This window comes from Hydra vulgaris, chromosome 01, assembly GCF_038396675.1.
Source record: "Hydra vulgaris chromosome 01, alternate assembly HydraT2T_AEP".
In the NCBI taxonomy this organism is placed as follows: domain Eukaryota; kingdom Metazoa; phylum Cnidaria; class Hydrozoa; order Anthoathecata; family Hydridae; genus Hydra; species Hydra vulgaris.
Window position 1 is genome coordinate 39,197,715 of NC_088920.1, and position 14,790 is coordinate 39,212,504.

At 27.6% G+C, this 14,790-nt stretch overlaps 2 protein-coding genes across 2 annotated transcripts in view; one reads left to right on the top strand and one right to left on the bottom strand.

Annotated features, from left to right (window-relative positions):
* The window catches only part of LOC100212099 (nuclear factor related to kappa-B-binding protein), a 56,854-nt gene extending 54,828 nt beyond the window's left edge, over nt 1-2,026 (top strand). The window contains exon 26 of the mRNA XM_065788134.1: nt 69-2,026. Within this exon, the coding sequence (XP_065644206.1) occupies nt 69-1,970 (1,902 nt within the window). The 3' untranslated portion in view covers nt 1,971-2,026. The remainder of the gene's footprint in view (nt 1-68) is intronic.
* LOC100199495 (uncharacterized) lies at nt 1,988-14,739 on the bottom strand. Its single transcript, XM_065788135.1, has 4 exons — nt 14,392-14,739; nt 12,485-12,719; nt 10,753-10,986; nt 1,988-2,351 (listed from the first exon to the last, which is right to left on the bottom strand). Exons 1-4 carry the CDS (start codon nt 14,733-14,735, stop codon nt 2,043-2,045), a joined length of 1,122 nt encoding a protein of 373 aa, XP_065644207.1. The 5' UTR covers nt 14,736-14,739; the 3' UTR covers nt 1,988-2,042.
* Nucleotides 14,740-14,790: the final 51 nt, after the last annotated feature.

The following is a 14,790-nucleotide window of genomic DNA, read 5'->3' on the forward strand; positions in this document are numbered from 1 at the left end:
CTATAGTTTTGTAACTTGCAATTATGCAGTCGACCTGTTTATTATTCAATTGTACCGTTTATTTTCAGAAAAAACCCGAAAAAGAAGATAAAAACTGTAAAGTTTCAAATATAAAGAAAGACTTGTTTGACAATACATTAGAAGAAGAAATTAATAATTCATCTGAAAGCACTGTTAAATCGATATCTGAAACTTCTATAAACGCAACTAATAGTTTCACTAAAAAAAAAACTGCTGTAAAAAGAAAACAAATAAATGAATCTTCGATCCTGAAAATATCTAAGCTAGATACCTGCAACATGGACACCTCTAATGAGTTTCATTCGCTTTTTGAAGATGAGACTTTAATGGCTACCCAATCTTTAATGTTGAGTGGAGAAGATGATGTTTTTGATGATGGTGTATTAAGTAGCAATTTTCTCGATTTGCAACAAAACGATGAGCTAATTACAAATTCATCTTTTCAATCGCATCAAAATTTGTCGGCTTATAATAATAACAATTCTCAAAAAAAAGAATATGAAGTACCTATTTATGAAAATAGAAATATTTTGCCAGAAAATTGCAATATTGTACAAGACACTAATTCTCCTAAACATCAAGTTAATATAAAGAAACATTTTAATGAATCTAGCGTTGTTTCCATTTCTACCGATTTAAACAAAACGGCTAAACATCAAAATCTAAAAAAAAAAATAATTCCTGAGCAATTGATTTCTGGTAGCAATGTTGATCTTCAAATTAGTCCACAACATATAACTCAAACCATACAAAAATCTGTCAGTGAATCAAAAGATCAAGTAATTATAAATAATACAGTTCCCGATAACTTAGTCGAACGTCAACATGTTCGTGTAATTCTAAACACTAATCAAATAAATACTGAATGCAGTAGAGCCATAACAAATGCTAACAAAGAAACATTTCAAAATTTGAACCAATATTTGACTTCAAAGATTGCTCAAAACAAAGTTGTAAGTTCGTCACTAAGCAATTCATCTATCCTTCATAATACAATTGTTCGTGCAAATGTTGCACCTTTCTCTCAAGTTATTCGTTCCAGTGGACCTTTTCTTGAACAAATACGTGTAAGTAAACCATTACTTACTTTGCAAAACCAAAATAACGCTATTACCCGCTTAGTTGTGCAATCAAATAACTTCTCTCAAACTCATGCTGGGGGTCAAAAAACAACTTTAAAGCTTATCCAAGTAAAAGGGAACAATGGATCCCAAGTCATTACTTCGCACCCCCCTAATTTACAAAATGTAAGAACTTCAAAAAATGATGGCAACGTGCATTTACTTTCACTTAATCAGCTTATATCATCAAATGCTAGCCAAAGTAAGTTTACTGATAGAACTGTTCTATCTTCAGTTGCCACTGGTACATGTGTACCTGTTGCTAGTATACAAGCATTGCTACAATCTGGGCAAAAATCTCGGTTTCCTTCTTCACATGGTGATCAACCTCAATTTATAGTTAATCATCAAAATGTTCAGAAAAATGTTAACTCGCGCATTTCAAGTTCTCTTCACGGTTCATCTATAACTGTCTCTAATAGCGTATCAAATTCTCTTCACGGTTCACCTATGTCTAATGCTTCAAAAATATTAGATAAAAACATGAATACGGGTAAAATTTTAAATATAGAGACTACTTTGAGTAAAAATGCATCAGGAAAAGAAGTATTTACTTATTTTCCTGGGAGTGTAATTTCGCGTGGTATACGTCCGACTATGGCACCGCTCAAAATTACTCTACCGCGTAGTGGTTTTAACTCACCGCAATCGACTAACAACTCGCCTATTCGTATTAGTAACGTATATTCTCCTCGGTCGCCTTCTTTTGAGAAAATAGTTGTTTCCAGGAATCCAAATAGTGTCACTCCGTTGCGATATCCTCCTCCAACTGAACATTTAGTAAACTTAAAGGATTGTCTAAAGAATTCCGATCAAAGTTTAAACTGATTTTAAAAAAGTACTGATTAAATCTGAAAATAAATTTTGAAAATATTTTTTAAAAATATTGTTTTATAAAGATCATAGTTCATCGCGGTTATAATAATTAAATTCTTTTAAAATATTTTTTTTTTGTATAAGGTTTTCTTTATCTTGAACAATTCCAGCATGCAATAATCTTTCAATTCTGTTGATTTCATTGCTAATATAAATGTCTCCTTCTTTCATAATCGTAGTCATAAGATCCACGTATATTTCTCCTTTCCAGCGTTTGTGCGGAGAAAATTCTTGAATTAATTGTATCACATGTCGCACGGTTTTCTTGCGTTTCGTGTCTATTTGTTGCATAAAGTGTTTAGCATATACATTAAGTTCGTCTAATGTACCAACCTTAAAAAAATATATGCAGAATTAACTGAAATAATACATAAGGTATACAATAAATGTTATACACAACATACTATATAAAGTGTTTTTCAACCGTCAAATTAGGTTTTAAAAATACAGTGTAACATTTTTCAGTTCTAGAAGCCTCAATAAACATTCCAACTGTATAAGTTGAAAGTTTGATGAAATCTGTAGTAAAAGTCGGTTTAATTTGCTTAGAATGATTGTTATAAGATGTATTGTAGTTTTGGAATCATTTCTAGATTAACTGTCCTATAATGTAATTTTCAAATATATGGGCGCATAATTTTATTCATATTTATGCATATTTATGTTTTACTCATACATATATATATATATATATATATATATATATATATATATATATATATATATATATATATATATATATATATATATATATATATATAGAATTTGTTTGAATATAAATATGCATAAATATGAATATATATATATTTTCATATTTATGCATATTTATATTTTATTCATATATATATATATTCGTATTTATATTTTCATATTTATGCATATTTATATTTTATTCATATATATATATATATTCGTATTTATGCATATTTATATTCAAACAAATTCTTTTAACCTTTTTTTTATAAAATACTTTTTGAAGAATTTCTATGAAGAAATCCGGAGATAATCCTATTGATCCTATAGGAATTCTATAATAAGTGTTAATTCTAACACTTTTTAGAAATCCTATAGGATTATCTTAGGATTTCTATAGGTTCTATAAGATTCTTATAGGAGTCTTGGAACTATTTTAGAATTATTGCTGAATTTGGAGAACTCTTTATCTCAAATAAAACAAAAGTGTATACAAATCAAAATAAAATTTAAAAACGCCAAATTTTCATTGTTGATTTACATCAAATAATCAATGAAACAATATAGTAACATTAGTTTTTACTGGCACGTTTATTAACTATTAGTAAGAAACACATTGAATATATTGTAATAAGTTCGTAAATTGCGTCACATACAAAAACGACTTCTTAGAGCCTCCCTCCTTTGTAATCTCAATCGACATTTTCCTCTGAGTCAACAAACTTTTTCAGTTTTGTTTAAGTTTGTATGCGCTGCATCGGATTTTTGTTCTGTTGTAACATCAAGCGAGATCATCTGTCTATCAAGATACTAATTGAAATGACCTGATTAGTACTTTAAACAATCTTATTTTATTTGTAACTTGTAAAGCCTACATAAGGGCTTTATAAAAAGATGGCTTTAGTCATTCGTATGTTTTAATCAGAATAAGATATATTTTTAAATCAGAATAAGATATATTTTACAAAATATTATTTAATTTTAAAAATATAAATTAGTTATATTATAGAATATAAATAATTTATAAAAAACAAATATGCGAGACTTTATAACGTTACGACTGATAATAGTGTTGATTGCCTGGAAGCATCGAGTATTTCTTTTAAAAATAAGTTTCATCGTCTTATAAAATGCACAAATTTTTCTTATGTAAATAATATAAGCAAATTTTTATCATTATTTATTATTATTATTTTTCGAGATTTAACTGTTTTCAAAGTCTCGCATATTCGTTATTTATAAATTATTTATATTCTATAATATAACTAATTTATATTTTTAAAATTAAATAATATTTTGTAAAATATATTTTATTCTGATTTAATTATGCAGGTTATCATAATTTTTTAACATTGTCGCACTTTACCAATGACATATTTTGAATTATAAGACTGCTTGAATTATAAGACTGCTTTTGTATATATTACAGTTTTCAGTATATATTACAAGAATATTGGTGGAACTGATTTATTGTGCTTTCATCTGAGAACATGGCCCTATTTCAATTGTTCATTGGCCATGATTTTTACTTAGGGTAAAATCTAAGATGGTTCTTTATATTATTGACTGAAAGCAATGATTTTTTTGCAGACGACTAAGTTTTAAGACCACCTCCAGACAATCAGCGACAACCATAATGTGAATTTCATGTACATGAAATATTGATTCAACTTCTATGGATATTAGGGTGTTCCATAAAAATGACTTTTATGAATTTCAACTAACATTGCTTTTCATAAGGTGCTCCAACCTTGATATTACTAATAAATTTTTTTTTTTTTTATGATTAGACCACTCCTTGACTTCCTTCAATGGGTCCAAAGGTCATTTTTTGCCCGTTTTTTGCCCATATTTCGGACTAACTGAGGGGAATGTTACCATTATTCAAAATAATTTTTCTTTTTTTTTTGTTATTTTTTCTTTTTTGAAAAAATAAAGATATAATGTTAAGCTTAATTTGTTTTTTTATTTGAACAATGAAGATCAAAAAATTCAAAAAAATTGTTTTATTTTGCTATATTTCACTATCTTTTACTATCTTTGTCCTATGTACCATTTTAATGTGTTTTCTGTTATACTTTAAAAACACATATATTTGTTTTATTTTGTGAACAATTATATTTTTTCTTGTGTGTGCGATTCGATTTTTAACTTACTTTATATTTTGGTTATCATTTATCTTTTCAGGAACTAACTAACTTAAAAAAAGTTACTTAATAGTAAAATGCCACCAAAAAAAAAGTCGAAGCTTACTCAAAATAAGGCTGAAGTATTTCTAGTAAAGAAAGTTAGAGAAAATCTTTCATGTTATAAACTTCCTACTGGCATAGAGGTTTTGCAATACTTCCTATACCTAAAAAAACTTGAATCCCAAAGTAAAGAAAACGGTTTTAATTAGGTGTCATTTCGAAATTAATTCATTTGAGATCAGATGCCCTCCACAAGCTAACTGTTGTGTAATGTCTATATAGGTAAGGTCATGGAATCTTGCAGGATTCCCTATCATAACCTTTAAACATATCAGGTAAATTATGAAATCAAAATTTATTAACAAACTTGTTTTTATCTTTATTTTAAACATTGAATAAATTTTACATTTTAAAGAAAGAAGATTGATAAAATGGTGAACAACTATTACACGTTAAAGAAGAATAGCAAAAGGAACAGCCCAACAGATACGAAAAGGAATGAGGAATTTTTTGAAGAAATGTTAAAATGCTTTTGGATTAGTAAAAAAAAGAAGAACTAATTGAAGATATTATTAAAGACAGGAGAAGGACATCCAAAGCCAAAAACAAAGATATTGCGTTTATCTTGGACCAACTTGGAAATAGAATGGAAAGAATAGGAACAAATGGTAAAAGGTTTATGTACACTATTAAGAGATCCCACAAAATATTTTGTTCCATATTCAACATGGAAATTAAACTAAACAATGGTAACAATCTAGACAGTTTTTAAAAGTGGTCACTGCATCGTTTTGTTACCATTTTTTATTTTGAAGTATTTTAGTGCGGCCGTGGCGCAGTGGTTAGAGCGCTTGCTTTATAAGCAGGAGATCGAGGTTCGAAACGAGCTCTGGACAAATTTTCGCGTCACGGTAAGGAAGGAGGCGTGAACTTCCTGGTTAAATGCACTTCCGCGGTGCTCTATGACAAAACCGTTAGGACTTCTTGAGGCACCTAAAATAAAAATTGGAAAAAAAAAAAAAAAAAAAAAAAAAAAAAACTCTTCAAGTAATGATAATAACTCTGACTGTGAATATGTAGCAGATATAAAAAAAAAACAATCTACCTCTGTTGTTTTTTACCAAAAAATACTAAAAAAAAAACAGCTCTCACAGCAATAGGTGAGGGACTTTCAGTTAGAGACAACAAACTTCAATAGTGGCAAGTGTTATTGCTGATTTAGGAGGTGATGTTACTAATCGCAGTTAAAGAAGATATTGTTTTGCAATATCTTCTTTAACTGCGTTTAGAGTTGCAGAGGAAGTTGTCACTAAAGAAGGAGAAAAGATTAAAAAACATGTTACTGATCTTGTTAAATCTTCATCATTACCAATTATTCTCCATTTTGATGGAAAAATAGTTAAAGAGCTCACAAACGGAATAGAACATCAACTTGACAAACTTGCTGTTTCCATCAAATTAGATGGACAGAGTGAGCTTCTTAGGATTCCTCATTTGAACTCTTGTACTGGAGAAGACAGAAGAATACAATCAAAAAACTTCTTCATCAATTTGATATTTTTAATAAATTACAAGGATGCGTTTTTGATACAACTTCTGTAAATACTGGTAATAAAAAGGGTGTGTGCATTAGATTAGCTTCAGAGCTTGATAGACCTCTACTTTTCTAAGCATGTAGGCATCACATCTATGAAAGGCATATTATTCACTACTGGAACATTTATCCAAAAACAAATGGCCTGTTCCATTGTTTAAGAAGCTTAAAGATGTGAGGAACTCAATCGATCAAAATTCCATTGCGTTAAACAAAGTAAAAAATGAAGTTATTTCTGATAGCTGGCTGCAGGTACAGTTCAAGGAAGTCTTATCTTTTTCTTAAAATATTATCAGAATGAAAACAATGAAAAAGGTATTTAAAATTTTGAATAAATTGAATACTCTGTAATAAAATATGTTTAGTAAGCTACTGTTTTGTGTCTAAATAAATAGTCTTATTTAGGATGGATGTAGGTCTGATTATCTAGAGTTAGTGGAATTGACAACAATGTTTTTTCTGGTGGTGAATAGTACAGACTAAGAAAAACTGGGTCTGTACACCATGCCAGATTCACGGCAAAGGGAATATACTTTCCGAAATTGTATCTCCTTCTAGACAACATTTCTAGTTTGACAGATTTCGAGAAGAAAGAAATAAATGATATGGCATTCTTCACAGCTGTATTTTACACTGAGTGGTTTATAAAGGCTGAAATTCCGGCAGTCGCTCCATATCAGGTGACATTTCTATGTTTTAAAAGTTTTTAATCATTTTGGTTTTTATTACTTTTTTCTCTTTGAAAATATTTAATAGTCTTTAGGAAATGAAATCTTTAGGATATGAAAGCTCTTTGGCAGATGGTGAGATACTCAAAAATCAATCCTGCCCAGGCAAAACCTGTTACAGAGTCTCTAAAGAGACACACCTGGTACATAGACCCAAATATTTTAGTTATGTCTCTTGTTGATAAAAATGAACGGAGTGACATCGCCAAGAAGTTGTAATCAACCCCAAGACCTACAACTTATGCCAAATAGAGACATCAAGTTAATATAAATATACTGAACTCCCTTATGTTTAATAATGATACTCCCTCAAGTTTGACCTCGCTTATAACTTACAGTGGCTTAAGACTCCATCTGAGACATGGGATCTAAATAACAATTACCTAGAATTCAAACAATTTGTGAATAATATTGAAGTAGTAAATGATTGTAGTGAGAGGGCTATAAAACTAGTTTAGATATCTATTTTTTATGTTTGGTCCTTGCTGTTTATGTTAAAAATTTATTTAACGAGCTCGTTACTTTTAAATATTCTTTTTAGCAATTGATCAATAAATGGCACAATGAGGATAAAAGACAAAGTTCCTCGTATCAAAAAAATATAAGAGTGAAAGAACAATTAAAAAAATCTGATTATGTAAAGAATTCTTTATTTACAAAATAAATTTAAAAACATGAATTATGTTTGACAACTAATTACTTGTTTCAACTTTACTTGTCAACTAATTACTTGTTTCAACTTTTCAACTTGTTTCTCTGCGTAGCGGCCATGTTCATCAAGGTTCGTGTTTCGGAGTTATAGAGTTGAGAGAGGGTTATAACCACTATTAAGTAGCCTCCTCTTCTGTAATGGCCTTCTCGGCCTTGAGGAGGTGAATAATAAAAAAATTTAAAAAAACTTCAGAAACTAATCATAAATATAACTTTATCATGTAAATATAAATATTTTAATATTTAAAGTATCTTGCTAACAAGCAGAACACTAATATAGTGCAAAAAAGCTTAAAAATGCTTTTTTTTAATTTTTTGATCTTTGTTGTTCAAGAAAAAAAAAATTAATCTAAACATTCTATTTTTATTTCCTTCAAAAAGATAAAACACAAAAAAAAGATAGAAAATATAATTTGGATAATGGTAACTCTCCCCTTAGTCCGAAATATGGGCAAAAAATGACCTTTGGACCCATTGAGGGAAGCCAAGGAGTAATCTAATCATAAGAAAAAAAAAATTTATTAGTAATATCAAGGTTGGGGCACCTTATGAAATGCAATGTTGGTTGAAATTCAAAAAAGTCATTTTTTTGGAACACACTAATGGATATATATATATATATACATATATATATATATATATATATATATATATAAATATATATATATATATATATATATATATATATATATATATATATATATATATATATATATATATATATATATATATATATATATATATATATATTGTATGAAAACTATCAGATTAGCAAAACTATGAAATATCGCAAGAATATCATAAATGGTTTACTAGTTAGTTAACTGAAAACAGTTTATATCTTTAAATGTCTGCGGATAAATAAACATACAATGTTTATGCATATAAATTAAAAATAATGAATAATTAATATTTAAGTAATAACAAAATAAAAATAAACATATAAATATTACTTTTAATTTATGTTAATGGTCCATATAAACTTTAGACACTGCTCATATGTTTGCCGACGACACTATCTTATGTTTGCCGACGACACTGCTCTTATGTTTTCCGACGACACCACTTTACTTTAGGCTAATAAAACTCATTTGTATATATTAATTTATTAAGTTAAAATTTATTTAAATGCCAGTGTAAAATTAGTATTTCAAGTAGCAATCAAGGAACAAGAATAAATATCAAACTTATCCTATTCTAAACGAACGTTTCAATATATTCCTCAACCTTTACCGATGTTATTTATAAACAATATCAAAACTGAGCGCCCTTTCACAAACATCTTATTTGGTGTTTTAATAAATGAAAATTTATACTAGAGAGATCATAATAAATCTCAAATCTCTCAAATCAAAATCTCAAGAAATATTGGTATTATGTATAAAATTTTTATTGTCAAATCTTAGATTTAACGAGAACACCACACTAACTTTATATATTTATGAATACAAAATATTTTGTATTTATAAATAGTTACTTATGTAATGGTACAAACACATCTTAACTAAAATGTTTCTTTAAACAACAGAAACAAACAATACAAATTATTTTCCAAATGGCTAATGCTAAACCTTTACTTAGAAGCATGAGAGATGTTTATCAAATAAATCTATTCAAAATCATGCAATTTATGTTTCAACATCAGACAGTTAAAACTCCCAAGGTTTTCAAAAAATCACAAGGTTTTTTGTAAATTATCAAATCGATACAATACAATAATTGATCTACAGGAAGTTTAAAAAACCTTTCTGTAAATCAAAAAATTGCAAGATTTTTTCTGTCCTATCGTTGTCCAATGTTATAAAACTATTTACAACCCTAAATTGTAATCTTTTTAAGTCAAATATGTATTAAGTTCAAACCTTTTCTCAAAGATTTGGACATAGCTTGCTTTACTTCACGTTCAGCCGTTTTGTGTTAGACAACTAGTTGGAAATAAGTGAAGAAATAAGTGCAAGAAATAAAGTGCAAGAAATAAATGCAAGAAATAAGAACAAAAAGCTTTTAAAAATATCTATCTATCAGCAATTTTCACTTAATCTGTTCCCTCCATTGACACACTAAGAATGTTAAATGACTTTTTTCAATGCTTGTTTTGAAAATACTTTTGATAATGGCAATGGTGATAAAATTGTTCAGAGGCTGAATAACTTTTCATAGAGCTTTCTATTGACAACTTTACTACACCACCATAAAAACTTTATGATTATGTATTGCGCCGGAATTCACTATTCATCCGACGCCACAATAGCTCTATGAAAAGTTATTCAGAGAAAGCAACCGTAACATTTATCATTTTTTCAGTAGCCACTGGCAAATGTACAAAAAACCAAGCAACCATCCAGAGTATGAAAAAAAGCTACAAAAATGCACCACAGAATTCAACAGCAACAAAGTTTATTAAGTACATTTTTTTCTTTATTAAGAACAATTTCTACTCTTCTTATTTTTTCAAAATAAGAATAGAAACATTTTTTACAATAATTTTAAAATTTGAAGTAAAATTTTGTAATTATTATTTTTCTTTAAATTTTCAAAAAAATTCAAAGTTTTTAAATTGTTTATATATCATTAAATTAACTGTATAAATTTAACATTTAATGTCTGGCGGATTTTTAGCCAAACCCTCCATTTTGTAATAAACTTAAAGTTGTATAGAATGAGAAAAACATCGCCATTAATTTGCAACAAGCAGCAATCCATTTATTTTTCTCGATGCATTGAGAAAAGTTAATTTATTTTGCATTATCTTAAATTAACACCAAATTAAATTTACAAAAAAAAATTATAAAAAATTATTGCAAAAATTAAGTTTTTACTTTTTCATCTTCAGCTTCAGCAGTACCTTTCCGTAACCCACAATTGATATTTAAAAATTTTGTGATGTTATAATATGTCCAATTTTCGTCAAATTTTCCAGGATAATAAAGTTTACCATCTTTCTCAGTTTTTGAGTAAGACACAAAAGTCGGATAAACACCAATTTTTTCTTTTACAGTTATATTAAACCATTTTTCTCCATCTAATTGAGCGATAACGCAATCTTTATCGTTCTAAATATTTTTTGAATTTACTCACAAAAATTTTAGTAAAACGTTTAGTAAAAAACATTCTATTGAAAACAATTAATGACATATTTAAATCCTATACGCGTATTGGAGTATGAATAAAATATATACTTTTTTTACTAAAGTAAACAGAGAAACGTAATAATAAAAGTAAGTGTTATTCTACAAAAAAATGTTATATATATAGCTATAGAATAAAAAAAAGCATAAATTATAAAGATACTTTAAAAGTAAAAAAAAAAATTTAATTTTGGTTTTCTTCATATTTAAAAATTTTATGATAAGGATGAGCGGCTCTTTTTCAAAAAATGAAGTCAACTAGCTGTAACTAACCTAAAATTACAAAAAATGATATAGTCAACTAGCTGTAACTAACCTAAAATTACAAAAAATGATATAGTCAACTAGCTGTAACTAACCTAAAATTACAAAAAATGATATAGTCAACTAGCTGTAACTAACCTAAAATTACAAAAAAATATTCAGAAAATTCAATGTATCTTCTTTAATTTAACACCAACAAAATAAAAGTGCAATAATGCTTTACGTTAAGAAACAACCAATGAAAAGAGAGATGTTAGGGGCCCATATCACTCTGGTGTTACCTAAACTGGGCTCCTTATTTAATTCCTGAATAAAACCTAAGTTATAACTTTGTAAGTTTTATTTAAGAATTGACTGTTATTAATATGATGATGATAAATAATCATCTGCTCATTATTCATATTAAAAATGACAATGAGTAAATTCAATTGAAACAGAATGTTTCAGATCTCTCCTCAGATCTCTCCTCAGATCTCTCCTATTACTGAGTGAAGAAACTACTATTACAGCATAATCAAAAATTTAAATTCCAATGTAACGCTAAAAGAAGTTGTTATCTTTTTTTTGCTTTTGACTCTCTAAACAAAAATTTACCCTGTTCAATTACAAACCTTTTCAAAGTAAGCTAGTACATGCATACTCTACATATCATAAGTATACCATGTTGTACATTTGGAAAACCTCCTACTGAACCCTGGATAAAAATATTTTATGTGACATCAGAGCATACAACTTTTTATCATGTTGTTTTGCAGACAGACTTTTTTTTTAACACATAACATTCCATAACTAAATATACTTTAAAATAAGGATTCACAAAAAACCTCTAACATTAAGTTGTTAATAAATCAGTCACCAACTAATTGCAAATGAATTGTTATAAGGCCTTAGTCACAGCCATAGTCTAGCATGAAGGCTAGCCACAGTGTAGCATGAAGAAATATTTTCCTGTAGTTATGACCAAATATATTATAAAAGGTTTTACAAATAGTTAACTGGGTATTTTTATTTCTACAAACACATTCCTGTACTAAGGAGTTACGGAAAAGAAGGTTGAGTTTCACGATCTGACCTTAACATAGCTTTTGATCAATTCAATTATTAAATTGATTTTAATACTATTAACAAAGTTAAATAAAAAATTGTAAAGAAATTATACCTGAAATATCTGAGCTACTTGACGTATTGTCTTTGACAAAAGAGTACACTTTTTACACCAAGACGTATAAAAATACACAATTACAAACTTGTTTTCATTTTTAACAACTCTATCAAAATTATCAAGGTTTAATTCAATCAAAGGTTCTTTGTACAGGCTATCAGTTAGTTCCTGATCATTAGACTTTGCCTCAATAAATTTAATAATCGATTCTTTTGAAATAGTATCTTCATAGCTAAACAAAAAATTAAACCGTGTTTTTATCAAGAATAAAAGCTTTTACCAAACAAGTTTTATAAAAAAACTTTATAATCATCAGTTTTCTTATTCGATTTTGATAAAGAAGACTCGCTGATGTCTTTTTATTTATTTTGAATAAAAGTTTCAAAAGAGTTAATCTCTCCGTTAAGTTCTTTGTCTGCTGCTACAACCAAAGAAATGTTTTAGTTGCAGTTTTAATAATTTTAAATAGTAAAAATTTTTACTTTTGCTGAAATAATGAAAACATTCAATGTTATACATTTAAAAAATAAAGTTAAAAAATCTCAATCATCAAAAACACCAAAGTTTAACGGGTGACAGGAATAGTGCCGAAAAATGTATTAAAAAGGCCTAATGTCGTAAAAAATAGAATTAGTGTCGTAAATGAATTTAATAAATAGTGTCAAAAACAAAAAAAAAGGAATAGTGTCGCAAACAGTAAAAACGGAATAGCTTCGCAAATAGTTAATTTCAGCAATTGCTTACTCGTTTTACTTATCTTTATGGCGTACGGCTTTTACCAAAAAAAAAGAAGAAAAAACAAAGAATAATGAAAGAAAAGATTACTACCAAAAATCTAAACTAAACCCGCTAAAAGTAAATGTTTTTGTTTAAAATCAATAATATCCTTGACACAAAAAATTTTATGTATTTAAAACCATTTTTAAATGACAAAGCTTTTTAATTTGCAAAAGAGAAAATCTAAAGCAAAAGCAAACTTTAATCTTAAAATTGTTTTTTTCCTTTGCAAATAGCAGAAAAGTTTTAAGATTTGGCAATATGGGCTTGCTGCAGCTAACACACGCGCAGAATAAATTTTATTGTTTGTTATTGGAAAATCAATCAAACTCCATTGCTTTAAGGGAATTAGAAGCACTCCGTGCCGTAACCGTGCGCATAAAAAGCCTGTATGGACCCAAAACAATTTGACTAATGAGTTAGAAAATAAAACAAAGTTTGCATTAGAAATCCGTGAAATAACATTGTTTATTAACTTCTCTAATCCTTCAATCCTAGTATTGAGAGTCTTAAATCAATCACACTTTGATTTCTTTCCCAAAATATAGTTTCCTATTTGCAGTCGATGCATCAAGGAGTCATTAAATTGTTGAAGTAATTAACTGCACTAATATAACTAATAAGATCATGAACATCATGTTATGAACAGCGGGTCATGAATGTTATGAACAGCGTAAAAACAAATATTAAATCTCTATAATTAAAGTTATAAAAAAGACATTTTCAAAAAGTCCTACAAATGAACATCTTTGCTTAAATAAACATTTAAGTCGGACAATTACTTTTGAGGTTTCAATTTAACGGAGTTCTACTGTAATTTGGATTATATACATATATGAATATATATATATATATATATATATATATATATATATATATATATATATATATATATATATATATATATATATATATATATTTATGTATATAAATATATAAACACACAAAATAAAAATAAAAGTTTCTATTTTAAATATAAACTATATTTATAAAGTATTTGATATAAAAGTATTTGATATGCAAAGTTTGAGAAAAATTTTAAGAATTTTTTTTTATGATAAATGGTATTATTTTTATGATAAATGGTATAATAAAAAATAATTAAATAGTTAACGTTTATCCCTTACCTCTCGGGTACCTTGCTTCCTTTTACAAAATACTTCAAAGAGCAATAGTCATCAATACGAAAGTGACTTGCCAACTTTAAACTTTTATATGTATCAATTTTCCCAATAAATATATCATCTCTATTTCTAAAATAGGCTTCAACTTCTGAAATTACACCAACCACCTTATCGCAACTTTTTAACCATGGGGCAAAAAATAAGACTAATGAAAACTTTTCTTTTTTTAGATGATCTTCGATATTTTCTTCATTTATTTCTATGCATAGAACAAGAGAAATCTCAAAAATCCATAGAAGATTCATATCTAAAATGATCGACGCAAAACAGGAAGTTTTCGTTTTCATTTTTTAAAATATTTATTATTATCTTAGCTGTTTCAATACAAAAAAAAAAAAACTC

Excerpts from the sequence above, each read along its gene's own strand:
- LOC100199495 (XM_065788135.1), bottom strand. The coding sequence starts at position 14,735 with ATGAAAACGAAAACTTCCTGTTTTGCGTCGATCATTTTAGATATGAAT. Across the intron at positions 10,987-12,484 it reads AAGTAGCTCAGATATTTCAG|AACGATAAAGATTGCGTTAT; the intron begins GTATAATTTCTT and ends AAAAATATTTAG. Across the intron at positions 2,352-10,752 it reads CTGAAGCTGAAGATGAAAAA|GTTGGTACATTAGACGAACT; the intron begins GTAAAAACTTAA and ends TATTTTTTTAAG.